At 44.2% G+C, this 22,935-nt stretch overlaps 2 protein-coding genes across 2 annotated transcripts in view; both read right to left on the reverse strand.

Moving 5' to 3' along the window:
* SYP (synaptophysin) overlaps window positions 1-7,522 on the reverse strand; it is a 34,122-nt gene extending 26,600 nt beyond the window's left edge. Inside the window, exons 1-2 of the mRNA XM_070736127.1 lie at window positions 7,450-7,522; window positions 1,604-1,669 (exon numbers count right to left, since the gene is read on the reverse strand). Of these exons, the coding sequence (XP_070592228.1) occupies window positions 1,604-1,669; window positions 7,450-7,467 (84 nt within the window). The 5' untranslated portion in view covers window positions 7,468-7,522. The remainder of the gene's footprint in view (window positions 1-1,603; window positions 1,670-7,449) is intronic.
* Window positions 7,523-12,303: 4,781 nt separating this feature from the next.
* The window catches only part of CACNA1F (calcium voltage-gated channel subunit alpha1 F), an 82,574-nt gene continuing 71,942 nt past the window's right edge, over window positions 12,304-22,935 (reverse strand). Inside the window, exons 45-50 of the mRNA XM_070736814.1 lie at window positions 20,695-20,906; window positions 20,428-20,559; window positions 18,711-18,874; window positions 16,449-16,561; window positions 15,227-15,541; window positions 12,304-13,855 (exon numbers count right to left, since the gene is read on the reverse strand). Of these exons, the coding sequence (XP_070592915.1) occupies window positions 13,544-13,855; window positions 15,227-15,541; window positions 16,449-16,561; window positions 18,711-18,874; window positions 20,428-20,559; window positions 20,695-20,906 (1,248 nt within the window). The 3' untranslated portion in view covers window positions 12,304-13,543. The remainder of the gene's footprint in view (window positions 13,856-15,226; window positions 15,542-16,448; window positions 16,562-18,710; window positions 18,875-20,427; window positions 20,560-20,694; window positions 20,907-22,935) is intronic.

Raw genomic sequence — 22,935 nt, forward strand, 5'->3', positions numbered from 1 at the left:
TAACAGGTGACATGACGGCACCTGCGCAGAAAGCACATTTTAATACTGTATCGTCATTTACAAAAACACTTAATTCAGCAAGAAGTCAAGGATACTAAGTTCTTAGCTGCTGTATGATATCTGGTTCTATGAACGTTGTGTGAGAAATTCTCCATAAATATTGGCCCATCCATTTTTATCTCACTATCTTTCCCAATTATCTAGTTGTTGGCATACATTTAAATTAGATAGACAGGTGATGAGAGAGTGGGGAGAGGGAGGGAGGGAGAAAGAGAGAGTATTCTGCCTGTCAGGTTGGACGTAGCTTGGACTTCCATTCTGTTCCTGGCAGAGCATCCTTCCTAGCCAATATTCTATTTGAGGTTTTGCATCATCTCTTCTGATGCTGGCATCATCACTGGCAAATCCCAGCACCACAGTATCATGATAGCACTTTCTCCCTGTATCCCTGCCTTCCATCCTGCTAGGTTGCTATGGTCACAGTGGTTGTGATTTCCAAACGACTGGAAGAATGGTCTGTTTGGCCTGGCTCAATGCTTCAGCAAACAGGCTGTGTTCCAACCCATTATTGTAAGGTCTAGGCTAGGAATGGTTGGCAACCCCAATACAGTGGTACCTAAGATCACCTCTATTTACAAACTTTTCTAGATAAGAACCAGGTGTTCAAGATTTTTTTGCCTCTTCTCAAGAACCATTTTCCACTTACAAACCAGAGCCTCCGAAACTGTAACCGGAAAAGGCAGGGAGAAGCCTCCGTGGGGCCTCTCTAGGAATCTCCTGGGAGGAAACAGGGCCAGAAAAGGCGGGGAGAAGCCTCCGTGGGACCTCTCTAGGAATCTCCTGGGAGGAAACAGGGCTGGAAAAGGTGGAGAGAAGCCTCTGTGGGGCCTCTCTAGGAATCTCCTGGGAGGAAACAGGGCCAGAAAAGGTGGGGAGAAGCCTCCGTGGGGCCTCTCTAGGAATCTCCTGGGAGGAAACAGGGCCGGAAAAGGCGGGGAGAAGCCTCCGTGGGACCTCTCTAGGAATCTCCTGGGAGGAAACAGGGCTGGAAAAGGTGGAGAGAAGCCTCTGTGGGGCCTCTCTAGGAATCTCCTGGGAGGAAACAGGGCCTCCACCCTCCCTGTGGTTTCCCCAATCACATGCATTATTTGCTTTTGCATTGATTCCTATGGGAAAAAATGGCTTCTTCTTACAAACTTTTCTACTTAAGAACCTGATCATGGAACGAATTAAGTTCATAAATAGAGGAACCACTGTAATTCTGGAGATAGCACATTGGAGAGTGAGACACTTCATCCACACATGAGACCATACAATGTAAAGCAGTAAAACCGTGCTGGGAGTAGCACCCGGAAGCTTCTCTCTCAGCCCTAGTCCTGGATTCACATGCAACTGGAGCCCAACCAGAGCTCAGGAGCAGACTATAACTGATCAGATGCCAAAGAAAGCAAACCTTCTCCACCTTTAAGAGATGGATGCAATTTTGGGAGAAGGAACAAGGAAACATTGTCATCTCTGGAGCATCTGTCTTAATTCTAAGCAGGATGAAGACAGGAGTTACACAGACTCCTCGACTTGTGGGGTGCTAGTATGGTGGACTCACCCATTCTAGCAACTTTACAAAACCCAGAGGCTCTTTGAAGACCCGGAACTGTCCAACCGCTACAAGCTGTGAAAAGAGAAAAGGAAGCTTAGTTTACAAACCTGTGGAATATATGCATCTAGGGTGCTGCATTAAGCAGAAACCTGTACTGGTTCAAAGTCACAGACCTTTGACATCTTTCAGCTGGATAAGCAGAAGGTGGATCTGGAATCTAATGAGTGCCAAGAATAGGTATGGCAATGAAACTCCACCCCTTGTCCTGTCTCCTTTTGTCTCATTCAGAAAATAAAAAATGTCCATCCCCCACTCTCCGTTGCTTAGATCAGTTGGGATCCACCAAACATGTTCAAGCAAAGCAAACATGCTAGAGCAGTGTTTCCCAACCTTGGCAACTTGAAGATATCTGGACTTCAACTCCCAGAATTCCCCAGCCAGCATTCGCTGCCTGGGGAATTCTGGGAGTTGAAGTCCAAATATCTTCAAGTTGCCAAGGTTGGGAAACACTGTGCTAGAGAACAGAAACTGTAGTTGGAAGCTTTCTGCCACACTTCTCAGAATAATTCATTTGGGGGTTTTTTTCCTAAGCACTATAACAAAAGAGAACAACCTTGGAATCACACAAGGGAATGGCCCAGAGTGTCTTTTAAAAATGTCCAGCTAAGTCAGGCTTCCCCAACTTGACATCATCTGGATGTGTGGGAAGGGAATTTCAAGAATCTTGGGAGTTCTGGCAATTCCTGTCCCAACACATCTAGAGGATGCCAAGCGGAAGGAAAGTCAAACTGGATTTACTTTAGCTTCCCTTGTAACCACTACTCAGGAAACATACTGCAATCCTACAGAATGAGATTTAAAGAGGGTAAGATAAATGACGTTTTCCTTTAATTTTCTAGGCTGCTCTTCTGCTCTTTAAAAAGGTGTTGGCTCAAATATGTTTTTTTTTTAAAGCAATGATAAAACATAATGAATGCTGATAAAATCATAGCAGTAAAGAGAAGGGAAAATAGTTCAAGACTGTTGACAGCAAAGATAACTAGAATTTGCTAGGGTATCTTAATTAATTAAAGCACCTTCCCAGAGAAGTGAGGGCTAACTTATTCTCAGTATCAAATAGGCTTGGGATTGCATCAGGTCAGGAAGGCTGTTTTGAGACTTCCACCACTGTTCTGGTCAAAAACGATGCATAATTGGTCATCTAACATGACTTTTCTCTTAGACAGATCTTTTCCTATATTACAGGCAGTAAAACTCAACAAAGGGAAAATGCATCAGAGACCTTAAAAGGCTCATAAATCTCCCGTGTGTGGCACACATGAATGCTGCGGTTTTCTGAATGCTGAAATCTCCCATCTATATCTATGGTAAATATTCTGTAGCATTTTCAAGAATCAAAACTGCTTCATGTAGCTAAACATATAGATTAGTTCAATAAAGTCAACACTCTAGATGTTATTATCCCCATGGTGTCCTTGGTTTCATGATGTATGCCAAAAATATGTCTTATGACCACAGACTGGCATGATAGTCATTATACCCTCTGGTGCACTCTGAGATAGACACAGGATTGCCCAAGGCACATCAGTGACACAAATCCTTTCCTCATGCACATCTATGAGTAGGTCCATCTGCCTATGCTGCAAACCACTCCACGGTATTCCACCATTCTAGATGATCCCACAACCTTTTTGCCCAACATTTGTCCATCTTACACTGATGTGCCACCGAAAGCCCTGATTTCTTATGACACACACATCTCTGACTTGTGTAGCCTCACACAGGCAATATGACACCACTGCCTCCACACATCATCCAATAGCTGAACTGTCCTACAGGCAATAGAGCAAAACCTCTTATCTTGTTCACAAGCAGCTTGGACTAATTCTGTTTCCCAGCATCTCCTGCCCTGCATGAGAACATGCCTCGAGATAATTCATTTATCGGCAGTGAAAAAGCCAGGATGTTCAAAAGCGTTGGTAGCAGCCACCACAGTCCCCTCTCTGAGAAAGTTGGTTGATTTGCATTTATAATTTGATCTGTTCTAGAAGAAATGGACAGCTCTGTGTCCAAAAAAATATAAAATATACAAACATTACATTCAACTGAAGAAGAAAGGAAGAGTTAAAAGCCAACAGAATCAAATACAAAAGGCCAAATAATCAAAAATTGTTTGATCAACAATTTGTTGATCAAACACCCACTGGGATTGGATCACCAGAAGCCTCTCATGTTTTCCCCCTTTCTTCTTGTAAGATCCGGGGGGGGGGGTTATGAGTGAGTCTGCTGTCCTAAGCTTCCTTAAAACCCAATATACGACTGTGCAGAGATGGACAGATTGACAATGGAGCTTAATAATTGAAAAGAATCAGATTATTATCAAACCTGGACAAAATGGTACCAATGGGGAAAAAAAGAAACTTAAAAGAAGCATTGAAATAAAATATTAAGAAATTTAAAAGCAATTAAAAGACAATATTGATAAGAATGTATATATGATGTAGATTCATCTATAAATATGATCATGTACCTTTAAAAAAAATGGAAAAATTTAATAATTTTTTTATTTAAAAAAAAACCAACGGGACATTCTTTTGAGTAACCGTCTTACAGGAAGAAATGCAATGTGACAATCTTCCCTGGAATATCCCTGAAGTCTACTCTTCCTTCTTCAAGAGCTTTAGTAAGGGCCCTTCTTCATATCTCCCTAACAAGGAAACCAACGTGTCCTCCTAGCCTTTCCCACACCACTGTCTTTGTCTCGTCTCCAGCTCTCAGCAGAGGCAGCTTAAAGTCAACATCAGCACTTCTGAAATTTAACATTGTGTTTTCCCTCTTGTCCCACCATAATTTTGTCCAAGGACACAACCCAGCACCTTTACGAACAGGAAGCTGGTGATGGAGGTCAGGGATTGAGATGTGCCCAGTTCTTAGCCAATGCAAGCACCACCGCCAACCCCCATCGCTGAATGCTGCTCAGTGTGGTCATATCCGTTTGGGCTGTAGGAGACACCCGAGATGTCGCTGCTGCAGAGGCATCTGCTTGCCTAATTCTTGGCCAGCACTTTCTGAGGTTGTTATCAGTCTTAGGAAGGAAGGCTCTTTATATGTACGGGTCTAATGCTCTTTTGAAAGAGCACTGGATATGTGTTCAGAAATAGCCTGGCTGATGGGTACAGACAGGAGAGCAGAGGTGGGCTGCTAATGTTGGAACGGTGACGTGTACTCGCCCCTGTGGCTCTGAGTGCTCGCGGAGTCCAGCGCGATTATGCTACTGCACCTGGGCAGGTAGCGAAATCGTGCACGGACACGCAGAGGCGCCACAGGCGAGCACACGTCACCGTTCCACCTTAGCAGCCCGCCTCTGCAGGAGAGTACCTGGTCCTATCCTAAGACAGAAAGCTGACTAAGCCCGCCACTCAAAGGACCCCATTTACACTAACTTCAGTTCTGCTGAGAACAATTAGTGGCTGGGTTTCCTGCTGGCAGGTGGTTCCCAGTGAGCGGGAGGAATCTAAGTGGGAGAACCTATCAATCACTTTCCTTATCTTGTCCTGCATGAGGACATTCATGAGCCTTTGGAGTGAGACTGAACAGGGCTCAGCCATTGGGATAGCAAACTGTAGCGGTGTTTTTTTTCCACTGGCTGGTGAACGACACTTTTAACATGGACATCCGGCTGTTCTCTTAATGCAAAGGACAGCTCAAAATCCCACGCAGGAAAAAAATAATAATCTAAATTTCTACCTTCCATCTTTCTGATCTGTTTAAAGGACTCTGCCCTCAAGATATTTCAGTAACACTTCATCCAAAAAGGAGGAAAAAAATACAAAGTTCATGTCAGTCCTTGGGGCTCCCTGAAAAAATACTTCCACTGCAATGAATTATGAATCTCTCAGCCTGTGCAACAAGGTTGCTTCACTGAACCTCCTCCAACAGGGCAGTAAATTAGAAGCCACCTTCCATTTCCAAGTGGTGGGAGGGGGGAATCACTTCCTTTGGCAAATTGTCGTGTCCCTCCCCCCCCCCCCGCCGCCTGGTGCATCTTGCTGCAGCTGCTCTAGGGAACAGGAATTAGAAACTGCCCCTAAGCGACAAATCTTATTTTGCCTGTTCTCCGTTTCCCCCTCATCTGGTATCTCTCCAACCAACCCATTTTACCTACTGAGACCCTTCTCTGCTCAAAACATGATCAAATAAAATCTCCACCTCGAGCTTCCCCTCCTCCTTCCTCGCTCTTCTTCTCCCTCCTCCTTTCTCTGGTTTGGGGTTATTCCGCAGCCATACTGACAACCCCCCTTCCATCCATCCATCCATCCATCCATCCATCCATCCATCCATCCATCCATCCATCCAGGTTGACTCAGCCTTACATCCTTCCAAGGTGGGTAAAATGAGGACCCGGATTGTGGGGGCAATACACTGGCTCTGTTAAAAAAGTGCTATTGCTAACATGTTGTAAGCCGCCCTGAGTCTAAGGAGAAGGGCAGCATAAAAATTTAATGAATAAATAAATAAATAAATCCATCCATCCCTCCTCTGCTGCACCCGGCAAAGAGAAGAGCTGCCCCCTTTTACCCTCTGCCTTATGTTCACACTGCCTGCCAGGCCACCTTTCTTTTGATAGGAAGCACCCTGGTTTATTTATTCGTTTGATAGAAGTCCAAGGAAAAGAGAATTGTGCATAGGAGTTCCATATTATCCGGTTAATCTTTGTTGCTTCCCTCCACCCCCTCTTCCCTGCAATCCCTTTGCCCAATTTCTACCTAGCTCCAACTCTGCCCATCCTCTTTCTCCCAGTTCCCAGTTACGGTACTGTGACTAAGCCCAGCCACCTCTTCAGCACTTGCAGACACTTTCTGCCTGCACCGGATTCCCAACCAACAGTGCAGTGATATCGATTGCCATCACTACACTACCCCATCCCCCCCCCCACCGTCTGTTTACTCTCATGGCGCTTTCTCTTTCCCATCCCTCCCCCTCCTGCAAGATTCCCCCACTTCTCCCCTGCCCTTTGGATCCCTAAATACAGCCCCAGAGCCTGCTTTATACTGCGCAGCTTTATTGCATCACCCCCAGCCATTTTGGCTGGCAGCTCTTCCTTCTCACCCCCCTCGCCCCCCCCCCCAGACTGCTGCAGTGACAGGAGGCAGAATGCTGCTGTGCCTGTCTGTACATTACCTGGTGTTGCCAGCTCCAATCTAGAGCGGCTGCATCAAATTATAAAGTGGAAAAGGACTGTGGAGAGGGGGGATTATGAATGACCTCCATCCCTCCCAACAGAAATCTCTGGTCTGTCAACCATCCATCTGTCCATCTGTCTGTCCATCCACCCATCCACCTTCTATTTACCTACATCATATTGAATCTGCTTTATCACCTGCCTTGTCCAGAGTCCCCACTGCCCATTTCCTGACTGCAGCAATTCCACAGCCTCCTCGCACTCTCCCCTCCCTTCCAACCCAGGATGGGCTCGGTGCAGCGCCTGGAAAATTGCTGCAGTGGGCGATGTGGACTCCGCGCGGCTCCCTTAGCCTGCACCCCCACTTTCGGGAGGCTGCGCTCGCCTAACTAAACGGGCTCCCATCCCCAATCCTCCCTCCCATCCATCCATTCCTCTAACACGGAGGCTCTCGTCTCGATGCGCCTCGCAGATGGGGCTGCACCCGGGGCATCTTCTCATTGGGGTTGAGAATCCAATCTCGATCCGGGCAGGATGGGATGAAAAGCGGGGAAGCGGCCATTGGAAGGACGGGAGCCCGTTTAGATGATCAATATCCCCGCGTGGGCGGGGGGGCAGGCTAAGCGGGCTGCGGGGAGCTGTTCCCGGTGTTGAAATCCTCAGCGCTTACCTGATTGACGACTTCCATCTTTGCTTGGGGAAAGCGAGGGCGACGCAGCAGAGCGCAGGGGAGGTTGGGGCGCGGGGGGGGGGACTTTATCTGGAGCAGCCTTAGAGGGAGGGGCGAAGAGCGTGAGGAGGGGGGGAGAGCAATAGCGGCAGGGAGAGATTGGAAGAGCCGGGAGGGATGACGTCGAAGCTACTGGCAGGCGAAGCTGGGATGGGAGCCATGTTCTTTGTGGGCAGATGGAGAACACTTTCAGAGGGGGAAATGGAGGTTAAATTGATGTTAAAGTTACAATTGCTTTTTTGCCCTGATTTTTGCCCGTGTTTTAACAATAGCAATAGCACTTAGACTCATATACCGCTTTATACTGCTTTTACAGCTTTCTCTAAGCGCTTTTACAGAGTCAGCATATACAGTATTGCCCCCAACAAACTGGGTCTTCATTTGGAAGGTTGAGTCAAACTTTTGCTATTGTAATCCGTAATAAACACCCATTTTGTATGTCTGGATTGCCATACTACATGTGTCATACATGCATCAATTTTAAGATGCGCAGACTTCGGTTCCCAGAATCCATACATTCTGGAGGCTGGCTAGGGAATTCTGGGAGTTGGTCCATACAACTTATATTTGTTAATGTTGAGAAACACTGCTCTACATAGTAAAAATAATGCTAGGTGTCTAGCTCCCAAATATAGGAATGCTACTGAAAATGGAGGAAGCTGATAGAGCAGCATTAACATGTACAGGTACAACTTCAGAAATAATTAATATGAATACAATATATTTCACCATAACAGAAGATGGCAATTGCAGATTCTTCCCCAGATGGCAAATTGTACATTTTAAGCCACTTTTTTGGAGGATTTTAGATTTGAAATCAGATATGGACCAGAAGTCCTTCAAAGGATGCTGCCTTCAAACAGAATGCTGTGTTCTTCTGATATTCTTAAAACAAAGGATTGTCTTGTTATTCCTTTCTGTTCCAGATGGTTTTGTGTACCTTGTAAATATAATTTTAAAAAGTTTACAGAAGCACCATTTTAATTTTGTGCCACTTTTCAAAATCAGGATTATAAAAAAAGAAAATGCAGTGATAGGGGTATATTATTGACTACATCAGTGATTTTCAACCTTTTATGAGCCGCAGCACATTTTTTACATTTACAAAATCCTGGGGCACACCACCAACCAAAATGTCACAAAATGACACTCTAACACAGTACATATTATACATATCGTTAATAATATAGTTTCTAAATGTATTTATACTCACTTAATGTGAAACCTGGGCCTGTTTCGATGAACACAAAAGGGATATCCTGGCAGGAATGGTAGTTTGGGGACCCATGTTTAATTTCCCCACGGCACACCTGACCATGTCTCACGACACACTAGTGTGCCACGGCACACTGGTTGAAAAACTGGACTACATGAGTGAAATTTTGATTAACTGTGATTTTAAAATATAACTTCTGTTAATTGAACAGTAACTTCCATTTTTTTTCTCTAGAAAGGGGAGAACATAGAATAATAGAGTTGGAAGGGACCTTGGAGGACTTCTAGTTCAACTCCCTGCTCCTATACCATTCCAAACTTTCTTTGGGCTTGGGTGGGCGTCTGGCTTGGAAGACCTTCAGCGTTCCTTTCAGCTGTTACGATTCTATTCTGTTATTCTTTCTACCATCATGGGATGGATACCTGTGATCTAGAAAGAATAACAATAACAAAACAGAATAATTAGAGTTGAAAGGGACACTGAAGGTCCTCCAGACTCCCCCACCCAAGTAGGGAATCTACATCATTTCAGACAAATGGCTGTACAATTTCTTCTTTAAAATGTACATTGATGGAGCACCCACAACTTCTGGAGGCAAGCTGTTCCACTGGTTGATTGTTCTCTGTTAGGAAATTAGTTCTAGGTTGCTTCTCTCCTTGATTAGTTTCCATCTATTGTTTCTTGTTTTATCTTCTGTGCTTTGGAGAATAAGTTGACTCCCTCTTCTTTGTGGCAGCCCCTCAAATGTTGGAACACTGCTATCATGTCACCCTTAGAGTCCTTATTTCCACTAGATATATCCAGTTCCTGCAACTGTTCATGTTTTAGCCTTCAGCCCAGGGGTGGGTTCTGGATTGAATTACAGTACTGCTGGTTTGTTTATGGGCACATGTGATTTGCGTGCACATGTGCAGTACTAAAAAAATACTTCTGCGCATATGCATAAGCAAAAAACAAAATGGCGGCACCTATGTCACTGCCGAGAGAACTGGCTCAAGGGCATGGCAGGCCTGGGTCGCTGCCACAGTTCCAGCGACTCAGGCCGCCAAGTTATTACCTATTCTATAGAACCAGTCCAAACTGGTAGGAACCCACCTTTGCTCCAGCCCCTTAATCGTCTTTGTTGCTCTTCTCTGAACTTTTTTTCTAGAGTCTCAACATTTTTTTTATATTGTTGTGCAATATTCTAAGTGTGTTCTTATAAAAATATTGTAAGTAATAATAACACTTCACATAGTCTCTATCCCTCTGTTAATGCAGCCAAGGACTGGCTTGTGGGGGAGATGGGGGGCTACAGCAAACTACTGGCTCATATTTAAGTGATTGTTTACTCCTAGACTTTTGGCAGTTACTGCTTTTGAGCAGGGTTCCACCTGCTCTATACCTGTACATTTGGTTTTTCTTGCTTAAGTGTAAAACCTTATTTTTCTCCCCACTGAATTTCATTTTTTTAGATAGTATTCAAGACCATTGAGATCCTTTTGGATCTTGAGCCCATGTTATGGGGTGTTGGCTATTTCTGTCATCTTAGGTGTCATCTGCAAATTTGGTACGTTCCCCTTCTATTCCCTCATCGAAGAATGAATATTTATCGGTAATTTGATATATCTATAAATTTTAGCTCAAACTCTAGTGGTTCTATATACTATAGAAAGCTTATTTAAAATGTTACCCACATGATTTTGTCCTTGGGTAGCAAACCTATGCCAGAATAAAGAACTTTTAATCTGTCAGTACTCTCCTTCCCTCATAGGTTATCCATTAGAAAGGTCTCGGTGTGGGTAAGTCCAAAGCGAATATAGGCCAGATTTAATTCAAAATGGAGTCTCGCTGTCTCTACCTTTTTCTTCTGACGCTCTGCCTATCTCGCTGCCTCGGAAGGGGCCCCTCAGTTATTTGAATTGAGGGTTTTTAAAACCTGGGTGAGGGCCTTCATACAGGACCCATGTTATCCATATGCCTTTTGATGGCAATATAAAAGCTATCTAACTCAAAGGTCCTCTGGGATCTGTTGGTAATAGAGACATTGGCTCATCAATTAAACATTGCCAAAAGCCAGCCTAAGGTTACCAGAAGTCTGCCAAAAGGAGGGCATATTCTCCTTTTTGTCCTCCATCCATCAAGCAGAGCCTTAAAATCAAATATCGTTTAGCTTTCTAAGTGACTTGTTTTGTTTTTAAAAAAAAAAACACATTTGTTTTCACAATAGTAGTCATTCAAAATTTGATGCATTTTGACCACATACGTTGTTTACTCCTTGGCTTTTGCCTTGTCTGTTAACAGACGTGGCAGCCTGCATTTATGTTATTTATTCACTGGTTTCTGCAATTGACTTCAAATTTATGATCACTGTAGTCAGAAAATCTCATGACCAATCATATGTTTTTATGGCGAAATTTGAAAATGTGTCGCCAATTCTAAATTGTCAGTAGATAATAATGTCCTTGAAAATAAAGATTAATTAGAAAAATATTGCAATTGAAAAACTAGCCTTTCCGATGCTGGAAAAAAGTAATTTTATATACATATATAGGCCTAAATAACTACTCTCCTCCATGTTTCCTTTGACATGATTTGACAGGGAAGAAATTTGAGCCTACATGCCCCTTTCTGTGGTGTCAAACTAATTCCAATAAACAGCCCCAGCCAGCTTGGGCAATATATAGTGATTGATGCTGGGAATTATAATGCTTGAATTATAAACTGTGGAGGAACAAGTTTCGCCACTATAGACAAAAGAAGAAATTCCATCCAGCTACAGCAGGGGAAAAAAGGAAGCAAAGCTACCCATTCATCAGCTTTACTGGCATGTCTGTTCTTTTCCCTTCATTCTCCCCAGTTTCCATCCTGTTTGATCATTAAAAACATTCTGTATTTCCCCCTCATCCTTAGAAGTAAAATAAGAGGGAGAAAAGGAAACCAGATTCAGGTAAAATACAGAATATTATGGCCTGTCTTTCAGTTTCAAGACCTGAAACTATGCAATCTCCAAAAATATTCATGGAGTCTTTCAAGCTGAATAGGGAAGCAAAATAGTATTTTAAGTACAGTATGTACACTTTTTTCAAAATATAAACGTGTGTTTTCAGGGGATTTAAAAAGGTAATTCTACTTTGTTTTGCCATGCAAGGAGGAAATATAATATGTTGAAAGTATTTTCATCAACAAAGATCAACAACCCCTTTTGCTTCTTCTTTTCCGCCCCTCCCACCCGCCCACAAATGCAGAAAATTCCATCACTTTTAGTAGCTGACTGTTGAATATAGGTAAATTGGGAAACATTTGGGCAATTTCAGGAAATTAGATGAAAGTTACCCATTTTTAATTGAGGGAAATTATAGAACTTCCTGGATTGGAAGTTTAGTCTGCTATATATGGCAACAGACACAAGGAAATCTTCTATGAGCGCAATAGATCGGATTAACTGACATCTGTAAATGGGTTTTTTTTCCAAATTCACACAATTTCATAATGATAGCCTTCCCTTTAATACTTTGGATTCCCACCCGGAAACTTCCCCCAAATCATACACATTCTTTTAATTCAAGTGAGTATATGAGGAGGAACTCCAGACATTGTTCTGGATTCTTTATTACATGATGCTTAGGATACCAAGATCATTTGTGGGACTTCATTTATGATTATGGGAAGCTGAGAGAATAAAGTATAAAAGCTGAAATCCAAAGTATCTGGAAGGTACCAGGTTGGAAAAGCAACTGTAAAAGAACTGCAATTAGTGAACATCAGGGAAAAGACGTTGGAGAATAATTTTTCTCTCTCTTTTTAATATGAACCAGCAAAACAGCTTCCCATCTCATATGTTTTAAACAGTATCTTTTGTTTTTGATGATAAAAATGTGTTGGAATTTCAGTTCAACTTCAAAACCCTTCTGTGATGATCCGGGGAATTGCACAACGGCAACGCAGCCAGAGAATTGGTATGACTCCCTTTATTGGCACCAACTTTGCCCCCAATGTCCCATTTATTTTCTGGCATGGACAAAAGCTCTCCCACAAACTTGCAGCAGCTTCTGGCTGCAGATACTCCAATCCAAATGCTGTAAGCAGAATAACTGCAATCAATCATTCCAGCAGAGCAAGATAGTGAGTCCCAGAAGTGAAGAATTCATGGCAATAATTCCGGCAAGCACACAGAACCATGAAGATACTTCAAATAGTCAGGAGGAATGTAGGCCACAACTCTCAACACTAGACGAATTCAGTGTTTGTTCCTGATAAACAACCCCGCCCCAACTGCCTCTCCTTTAAACTCCATCCCCAGGTGTGCCTTGTGAAGGGAATCAGGACCCTTTCCTTCCTCCTAGGCCACCCAAGCCACTTCTGCGTTCTTCATTGCACGGCATAGGTTGAGGAGGGGGTGGGTCTTGGTCTTCATCTGAACCCCCTCTCCCTTGTTCTACCTCTCCCCTGCTCTGCCCAGCCTGACTTTGCCCTTCCCAGTTTCCTCCACATCCAACGGAGCCACTTTTTGTCAGCTATTCCTCTTCTGTCTCAGATTCAGACTCTGGTGGGGGCATGACACTTTCCTTTGAAGAAAAGGTACAGGATTTATGTTTTCTGTACCATTTTTGGAAGAGCCAACGCCTGGAACATAAAGAGCACACTCCCTAAATCAGGAAAGCTTATTATCCAGTCTTTCTAATAATTGTTTCTGCTACAGTCAATGTGAGGACAGCGTTTGATTTCTTAACCCTGAACTCCATGGTTTTTTTAAAATAACCACAACCATCATAGCAATGTTTTGAACAGTTCTTCAGCCAATGATTCTCTGTGCCCTGCTGGGAGGGCATTTCTCGGTCAATACGTGGTGATGCAGATCATCTCATCAGCCAAGTCCTCTTCCTCACGGGAACGGAAGCTTTCTTCGTCACTATAAACAATGCCTAGGCTCTCAGCTCCACTATGCTCCCCATCACTGCTATACAGAAGGTGGCTTCCACCACCTCGGCTGCCACTGTCACCGCCACCAGACTTGCGAGTCAACAGGTCCGTGGCAGCACTTTCCATTTCATCCAGAGTCATGTGGCAGGCATCGGCAATCTCCCGCTTGGTAAAGGCCACAAAATTTGGGTCCTGTGCATACATGCCTAGGCCTTCAGAGATGAGCACCTAGGAGAAAAAGAAGAAAGGCAAGCTTAGTGCTATGGTCTACTGACAAGTCAGATAGGATGGGAAAGTTTACACTGCTCCATGCTGGCCCTGCTGCTGGTCAGCCATAAGAGAGATCAATGTGGTCCCAGCATTATACCTGAAAACTGACCAAAAAAGGATAATTTACTTGCAGATAATTTATTCCAAGGCTTCCAACAAGTAGAGATCTAAAATGGAAGGCTGGGAATTGACCAAGGTATTCTCTAAAATGCCTTGGTCAAACATTCTGTCCTATATTTAGTTCTGTACGCTGGAAAGACGTGTGTACCGAATTATGGCTCATGAAATCTGTCACTTTTCAGCCTTTGAAAGGCTTTATGTGGCAGAAAAAGCTATACAATGTAACTCTGGTTCATCTTAGTATTGAAAATTTATTTGTAACAATTTGAATAAGCTTAATGTTGTGGTTGGCTCTGGCCCAGCTCCTGCCCCAGGGAATAGGGAGGTGGATACAGGGGAAACTTCAGCATGTCACAGGCCTGTGTTATTGCTGACAGAATCAGTTCAGAGTTTAGGTTCCTCGGACGAAGAAGAAGGTGGGAGTGACTCGGCAGAAGAGGGCTTGGCACACAGCCAAGGCAATCAATCTTCCTTATCTTCTATAGCTTCAGATGATGACAATTTGGACCCACGCAAGTGCAGAATTATGCGTAGAAGAGACCAAGTAAGAACATATTGCAGGAAATAAGGGAGGCCACCTGTGTTTGGATGGGGCTCCAGTAATTAGGGCTGCTGCTATAAATAGCAGCATGTGGGTTTGGCCATTGTGGAAGAATATCTGTTGCAGTTTCCTCATGGAATCTTGTGTGCTGGACTTTGTTGCTTTTTCACACCTTTGAAACCAAAGCAGAGCAGCGTGTGTGTGTGTCTCCCTTTGTTGGAAGAAGGGGTGTGAAGTTTCTCCACAGCTGTTGGCTAAGTACTTAATGACTGCTTAAGGGAAATTGTACAGACTACCCGGTTGTTTTGGGAAGAGTGCTCTTTGCAATACAAAAAGAGTGCTTAGTTTATTTTGACTTTTGTGATAAAGAACATTGTTTTGAATTTTCAAACGTGTGTGTGTGTGTCTGAAATTTGTATCCTTGAATTTTCGGGAGGCTCCTATCAGAGAGCCCGGCAGAACACTTAATATAACAAAACTACTCATTGACTTTGTTATTTTTCTTCACTTTTTCATTTTCTTTTGATTTCTCCCTCTCCACTCTTTTGATACATCGATTTCTTCCTGTTTAATTTTTTGGGGGTATATAATTTATGCTACAAGCGTTTAAATAGAAAGAGATGCAGTTCTTTTTATTTGTGTTACTCCTTGATCTGTCCCATACTCACCGCCTCCACCAGACTGTCTGCGCTGCCAGATCTGCCACTGGAGCTGTGCCGGAGCGGGCTTGGAACCTGGAGGCTTCCGTAGGTGTGGCAGGTCAGCTCGGCTTCATTCCTGTACCAATGGGCCTGCGACATGGGTGGAAGGCTGCTGCTATTCTTTTCCCAGCTGTACCCTGGCACCCTCTCTTCCTCCACTAGGATGAGTGGAGCATAGAGCAGCCGGCCCCGTTTTGGAGGCGTGGCCCATGATTGTGAGGAAGATGTTGAAGTGCGGCTGCCACTGTGCCATGAGCTATACTTGCCGTATCCCTGGTGGGACTGAAAGAGAAAGATAGACAAATAACGCTGCTGTGCTTTTTAATAACACAGAAACATAGATGATTGACGGCAGAAAAAGACCTCATGGTCCATCTAGTCTTCCCTTATACTATTTCCGGTATTTTATCTTAGGGTGGATATATGTTTATCCCAGGCAAGTTTAAATTCAGTTACTGTGGATTTACCAATCATGTTTGCTGGAAGTTTGTTTCAAGCATCTACTATTCTTTCAGTAAAATAATATTTTCTCACGTTGCTGCTGATCTTTCCCCCAACTAACCTCAGATTGTGCCCCCTTGTTCTTGCGTTCACTTTCCTATTAAAAACACTTCCCACCTGAACCTTATTTAACTCTTAAACATATTTAAATGTTTTGATCATGTCCCCCATTTTCCTTCTGTTCTCCAGACTATACAGATTGAGTTCATGAAGTCTTTTCTGATAAGTTTTATGCTTAAGACCTTCCACCATCTTTGGAACTGTTCAATTTTATCAATATCTTTTTGTAGGTGAGGTCTCCAGAACTGAGCACAGTATTCCAAATATGGTCTCACCAGCGCTCTATACAGCGGGATCACAATCTCCCTCTTCCTGCTTGTTATACCTCTAGCTATGCAGCCAAGCATCCTACTTGCTTCCTTACCACCTGATTTATAAAGTAAAAGACAAGTTTAGTCTTTTGACAGCTTGAAATCCAGAATGATTGTGGGCATGGCAAGGCCACCTCAAGTTGAGACGCTCTTTTCCTGCCCTGCCCACCATCTGGAACTGTATCTGGGGAGCTTTTCTCAATCAGTGAACCATTTGGAGCTACAATAGAGGAAAAAATGCTCCAAGGAAATTGGAGCGCTCATTGATAGTAGAGCATCTCTTTTTTAGAAAGAAGGCTCCATTCATGCTCTTTTACCTGCATGTGTATCCGGCCCAGTGGTGCTTTTTGGTGGTAGGTGCCTGGGATAGGGATGTCATCGCAGCTGTCTTGACGCTGCAGGCACTGGATGTTGAAGGCTGGTTTGCGGCCTGCCCAAAGAAGGGAAGTGATGGAAAGGAATGGCGGAGCAAGCATTAAGTAGCCATTGGTGCAGGACCACCTTCTACCAGACCCCTGTTCAGCGGAGCCAGATACCTTATGTATTCATTCACTAAAATGTATAATGGCTCCTCACAAGTTTTTTAAAAAGCTAAACATAATATGACTCAGAAGTGGGGTTGGAACAGTTTGTCCGAACAGGTAGCAAACAACTGGTGATCGCAGAACAGATTCTGTCAGTGCTGGTCCATGGAGGCCGCCATCTTTTTTTGATTTTTTAAAAAAAAAATAATTTCTTTCCAGGTTTTTTTTTCATCTGCACAGGTGCAGAAGCTGGAGTTTTGGCACTGTGTATGTGTCACCATCTTGTTTTTGGCTTTTAATTTTTTTTTTACCACTGCGCATGCGCATGCACATGTCCGTGAAGCACAGCCACACGGCGTGGGAGGAAGCAAACCAGCACCGAGGCAAATTAGAACCCACCCCTGGTATGACTAGACACTTTTCTAAGATCACAAGGAGGAATGCAAGTGAAAACACTGGATGAAATAATTCTAAAGTTATTACAGCCATCCTAACCAATGGATTATTCAATTCTGCCGCACGAATCCCAGTGGCCGGTGAGGTCCCACAGAGTTGGTCTCCTTAGGGTCCCGTCGACCAAACAATGTCAGCTGGGGGGGATCTACAGGAAGAACCTTCTCTGTGGGGGGCCCGGCCCTCTGGAATCAGCTCCCCCCGGAGATTCATACTGCCCCCATCCTCCTCGCCTTCCGAAAGAGTTTAAAAACTCATCTTTGCCACCAGGCCTGGGGTTCCTCAGATCTTCCCCTCCTGACCAATAAATGCTTTAGTTTGATTGTTGAATGAATCATATTGATAGTTTTTTAATTAGAATTTTAAAGATTGTTTTTTAAATGTATTACCGGTAATTGGATTGTTATTATTGTTTCTTGATTTTCTGTACATGCTATGAGCTGCCCCGAGTCCTTGGAGAGGGGCGGCATACAAATCCAATTAAATCTAATCTAAATCTAAATCTAATTGCATTTACCGTAATTCTTCACTTTAGAGCTTGTGTTTCCAAGCTTTCCCCATATGTCTTGAAATTGTACCATTTCCAAATTTATTTCTATCTCCTGTTCTAGCCCCCATACTTTTGCCATTCATAGGTCTTAAAGAGACCATATCAGCAATGGGCCACCATTCCCAGAGCCACCAGAACGGGCCTGGGAGTGTGTGCGCACGGCACGAAATTTAGCTTCTATGCATACACAGAAGCTGAATCTCACATGGTTTCTGTCTTTTCTTTTGCTTCTGTGAAAAGCCGGAAAGCGAAAAGGTAACTCACCCTGCCATGTGCCCTACCCGTTTGCCCACTCCCGCCTGCCCTGCCATGAGCGGCGGCTGCACTGTGAGTGGCCCGAGTGTTCCGCTTCCTACCTGCCCTGTCGTGAACGAAGTGCTCCACCCCTGCTGCCTGCCTTACCTGGCACAACGGCTTCTCCCTTGCCGAGAAGATGGCATACGACACGGGCTCCAGCCGCGCAGCCTGTTCTGTTCTCTCCTGCACCGCAAGCATCTCTCAGCATGGCGATGGTGCCCCGAGTGAGTCGTGGCCTTCGGGAGCAGAGTGCTGCTGCTCCCAAAGACCATGACTCGTTCGGGGTGCCATCGCCACGCCGAGAGATGCCTGCGGTGCAGGAGAGCAGAAAGCAGGCCACACGGCCAGAGCTCCAGCAGGCCACTTTTGCTGCTGGCTCCAGCTGCCACTCTAGATTCGGCTGCACGTGTGTGGATGTCCTTCCGGCAGCAAAAATTGCCAGTTTCTTTGCCTCTGTGCATGCGCAGAAGTAATTACCAGAATCGTGCCGATTGCATGTGCATAGCATGTGCACGCCCGGTGGCAATGAAGCTAAGCTACATGCTCCACTGCCACCACCGGAACGGTGTTCCGCCATTCTGGCACCGGGCCATCCCTAGACTGCATAGACATTGTTGCTTCATTTGTAGATACTGTACACAGCTTTCTGTGATGTGATAAGACAAATATTCCTGCAACGAAGACAAGTTTGCATAGTTTCTTCTCTCCCTCTTCCAGCTACTCTCCACCTAACACCAAATCCCCATCATCCTGACCTGCGGGAGTGGCAGGCAAGAGGCGCCGGCGCTTGGTCTGCCTGCCATCCAGTACTCCTTTGTCGAGTCTTCTGTTGAGCCGATGGGAGGGCAGAGGCAGAGAGCCCCCGTAGCCACTCTGCCAGAGACGCTCGTGGGACGGAGGGTTGTGTAGATGCGGCTGCCTGTACGAGAAATGCAACCACATAGTTCAGCCCATTATGTGGATTATTCCCAATAACTGGGAGCAAATTTAATCGAATGTGTGAAATATTACCATGGATGTTTCTCAGATGAGACAACTGGGCATTTTTATCGGAGTGGCAAACTTACCTGCTCAGTTCCAAGGTAGTTAAGTTAAGCCTGCAAAGTATAAACCGTGATAGCCAAGAGCCAGCTGCAATACGTGGTCCCTCAAAAATAACCCCTCCATCTGCATAAAGTGGCCAGAAAGAAACTGTCCAGGATAAAGGACACCGTCTGGTAAACGAAGGTCATGGATTAGGATGTCCTGACTGTGAAGAGAAAGCAGCTTGGACTTTATCCAAGTCCACTCCAGGTACAAAAATAGGAGGGCCAAAGTATGCTATTCAGAAAAGCAAGTAATAAGAGAAGTTCAGCCTAGCTGAGAAATAAAGCAAGATTTGGGATACACAGGTGATAAACGTAGCTCCCAGTATTTGTTCTATTGAAGGCTTTCATGCAGAAGCAGCGGGATACTTCTCCCATATTCAGACCACATTTATTAGCTCTTAAGGGAGATATTCCTGGCTCCTGAGTACAACTTTACAGACACAGTGGCTGATCCTGCAAGCCTTTTATTCCTGCATTGCCCCTCTGCTTCACGCAATTGTTTTTAGGAGTTTGGGGATTATGAGGCATCCTCCAAGTCAGATGTAGGTTCTGAAGAATTAGAAGGCTTAGTTCTGCCCCTACTCGATGCTCAAGATCTGCTCTTTCAAGTTAGAGGACATCCTCAGAATGTTCTGCTCATCTGACTGGGCAAAATATACAGAGGGACCATGATAGAGTGTGGACATGGCATTGGAGGACATATTATTGATCTACCGGATAGTTAATTAAAACAAATACAGTGGTACCTCTACTTAAGAATGCTTCTACTTAAGAACTTTTCTAGATAAGAACCAGGTGTTCAAGATTTTTTTGCCTCCACTTAAGAACCATTTTGTACTTAAGAACCCGAGCCCGGAAAAATTTCCCAGGAAATTTGAGAGTGGCACGAAGGCCCAGCTAATTTCCTGCCATTCCCCCTGAGTTTCCTTCTCTGGCACAGTGTATGGCAGGCAGCCTCGCGCCAGGTGTATGGTAGTCGCATGCTCCTCCTCGCCACCTTAGTCCCTTTTTTTTTTAAGGCTTAAAGTTTTGGATTTTTTTTATTCCCCTCACCTCACCTTCTTCATTCGGCAGCGACTGTCTTCCTCCTCCTCTTCTTCCTCCTCCTCCTCCCTCCCAAATTCCGAGCTTTTATTTCTTTCCTAATGGGTTTGCACACATTATTTGCTTTTACATTGATTCCTATGGGAAAAATTGCTTCTACTTAAGAACGTTTCTACTTAAGAACCTGGTCACGGAATGAATTAAGTTCTTAAGTAGAGGTACCACTGTATATGGAAGTGGAGTGCCAAGAAGCAAATTGAGTTCCCTTGTCATTACTTGCAAACCGAGCCAAGGCTGTGGTGCAATACTGCACTGCTATGCCTCAGCCCCTAACACTTACTTGTCGTGGAGGGACAAGTTTTCAGAGTCTTCCGCCTGGCTATAGTTTTCCAGCTCAGCTGAGGTGTCCTCTGTACAAACTTCAGTGTGGTTAACTATTCCTTCTCCTGTTGGTGGGAAACTGGAGCGTTGCCTGGATAGAAATACATGGTTGTGTGGAGTTTCAGTCTCCCAAGCTCTTTCCCCTCCCATAATTTACCATGCCCCACTGGATTTACAACTACCTTCTTTCCTCCCCTGTCCAAAGGCCCATTTAACCTTTCCGCACCTGTTTATCCTGCGTTGAATGGAAACGAGAGGCACGTCAGCAGGCTCGTCACTGCCACTAATGTTCTCTTCGTAGGGCTTCAGCCCATTTAACATATGGGAAGAGCTGGTCTTAGAGAGGGGCTGAGAAGCCGCAATCTTGTCTTCTTGTTCTGCTGGAGTCTCAGTGACCGAGGCATGGCGGTCAGGGGCTTCACTATACAACTCAGAACTCTGTAAGAAGAAAGGAAGGAGGTCTTGGAAATCAACAATTGTCCTGTTGCCCATTGCTGTTCCTGGATAGCTTAATAGGTTATACATGTGATCTAGCTAGATATTTTAAACAGCCTGTTCTTTCAAATCTATGTGTCAACCCCAGTCTTACATTTGGAGCTTCTTTTGCACACATGTGGCTTCCTAGTCTTTGGTGCTCTTTGCTCTGGAATCCCCCCATTTTCTTTAGTACTCTGCATGGATGTGTATGAGTCTCTTTCTGTGCATACATATGTATATATTTTTCTGTCGAGTCACCTGGTATATCCAAATATGAAAAGGAGCATACATATGGCTCAGTTGATAAAAGGGAGGAGAGCCGGTGGCTTAGAGCAGTGTTTTCCAACCTTGGCAACTTGAAAATATTTGGACTTCAACTCCCAGCATTCACTGGCTGGGGAATTCTGGGAGTTGAAGTCCAAATATCTTCAAGTTGCCAAGGTTGGGAAACACTGGCTTAGATGGTAAAAGCACTGCCTAGCAAGGCAAAAGTAGCCCAGGTTTGAATCTAGGAATGGCTAGCTAATGAAAGACTTTATACTGATTCAAGATGTTAAAAAATAATAATAAAATAATAATAATAATAATAATAATAATAATAATAATAATAATAATAATAATATATTAGATTTGTATGCCGCCCCTCTCTGAAGACTCCATAGGGAACTTTTAACTTAATGTCCAAAGAAAGTAGAAACAAAAATAATGGCTACAAGTCACACTAACCTAGATTTGTTTTTTAGATACAAAAACCCCTTTATAAATAGTAGGATCTGTACAACAGTGGAACTGGCTCCTTATGGGATTGAGGTTTCTCTATCTTGGAAGATTTTTAAGAGCATGGGCCTTCCTGAGGCTAGTTTAATCAGCTCCAATGCAAATTGCAGAGGGACTGTTTAAAAGTCCATATAGTCTCTTCTAATTACACATTTGGATGATAATCCAACATTCTAGGGTAGTGATGGTAAGTAAACCTATGGCACGGGTGCCAAGGGTGGCACAGGGATCCATATCTGCTGGCACGTGAGCCGTTGCCCTAGCTCAGCTCCAATGTGCCTGTGTGTGCGCTGGCCAGCTGATTTTTTGGCTCACACAGAGGCTCTGGGGGGCGTTTTTGGCTTCCAGCCTGTGGGGGATGCAGGAGGGCATTTTTACCCTCCCCCGGCTCCAGAGAAGGCTTTGGAGCCTGGGAAGGGCCTGGGAAGGGCGAAACACAAGCCAACTGGGCCCATCAGAAGTTGGGAAACAGGCCATTTCCAGCCTCCAGAGGGCTTCCAGGGGGTGGGGAAAGGTGTTTTCGCCCTCCCCAGACATTGTGGGTGTGGGCACTCATGCATGCGCAATAGCGCACACACACGCTCTTTTGGCACCCAAGGAAAAAAAGGTTTGCCATCACTGTTCTAGGGTTTGAAGTTGGATAAGAAATTGTAATGCCCAAGCTCAGCACTCATAAACTGAATATGAAACAATTCAGTCAATGAAAAAGAGAATGAATAATGGGTATCTACGGGGTTGGGATGGGCTCAAAAAAGTATAGATGGCAGCCGCAATCATACAATCCAACATTTTTACAGGTATGGATGTGACTTTTCTTTAACGCTCCCTGCAGATACCCTGAGAATAATCTGAAGTAAATGTAAATGCTCACTAACAGAAAATTAATTGCTGTATATTCTTTAGCTCCAAACCTGCTAGAAAAAGTGGGCTTTTAGACTTAAGGGAACAATTTGAGCCATATTTCTTTTTTAGAAATCAGCCATTAATATGCCACATGAAAATTGGCTCCTGGTTTGTGTGGGAGGGGAGTTAGGCAAGAAATGTTCAGAGGAATTTCTTCAAAAAATGCTCTCCAAATTCTTGTAGAGCTTTTAGGCTTCATGCAAAATAAGAACCGTAATTGCTGTGTTTTTAGCCTTGTCAGGCTAGAAACACCTTATAAGTATGCAGTCAGAATTCTTATTCCCTTTCTTCAAATATCTCAAATTCTCTT

The sequence above is a fragment of the Erythrolamprus reginae genome, chromosome 2 (assembly GCF_031021105.1).
Source record: "Erythrolamprus reginae isolate rEryReg1 chromosome 2, rEryReg1.hap1, whole genome shotgun sequence".
Classification (NCBI taxonomy): domain Eukaryota; kingdom Metazoa; phylum Chordata; class Lepidosauria; order Squamata; family Dipsadidae; genus Erythrolamprus; species Erythrolamprus reginae.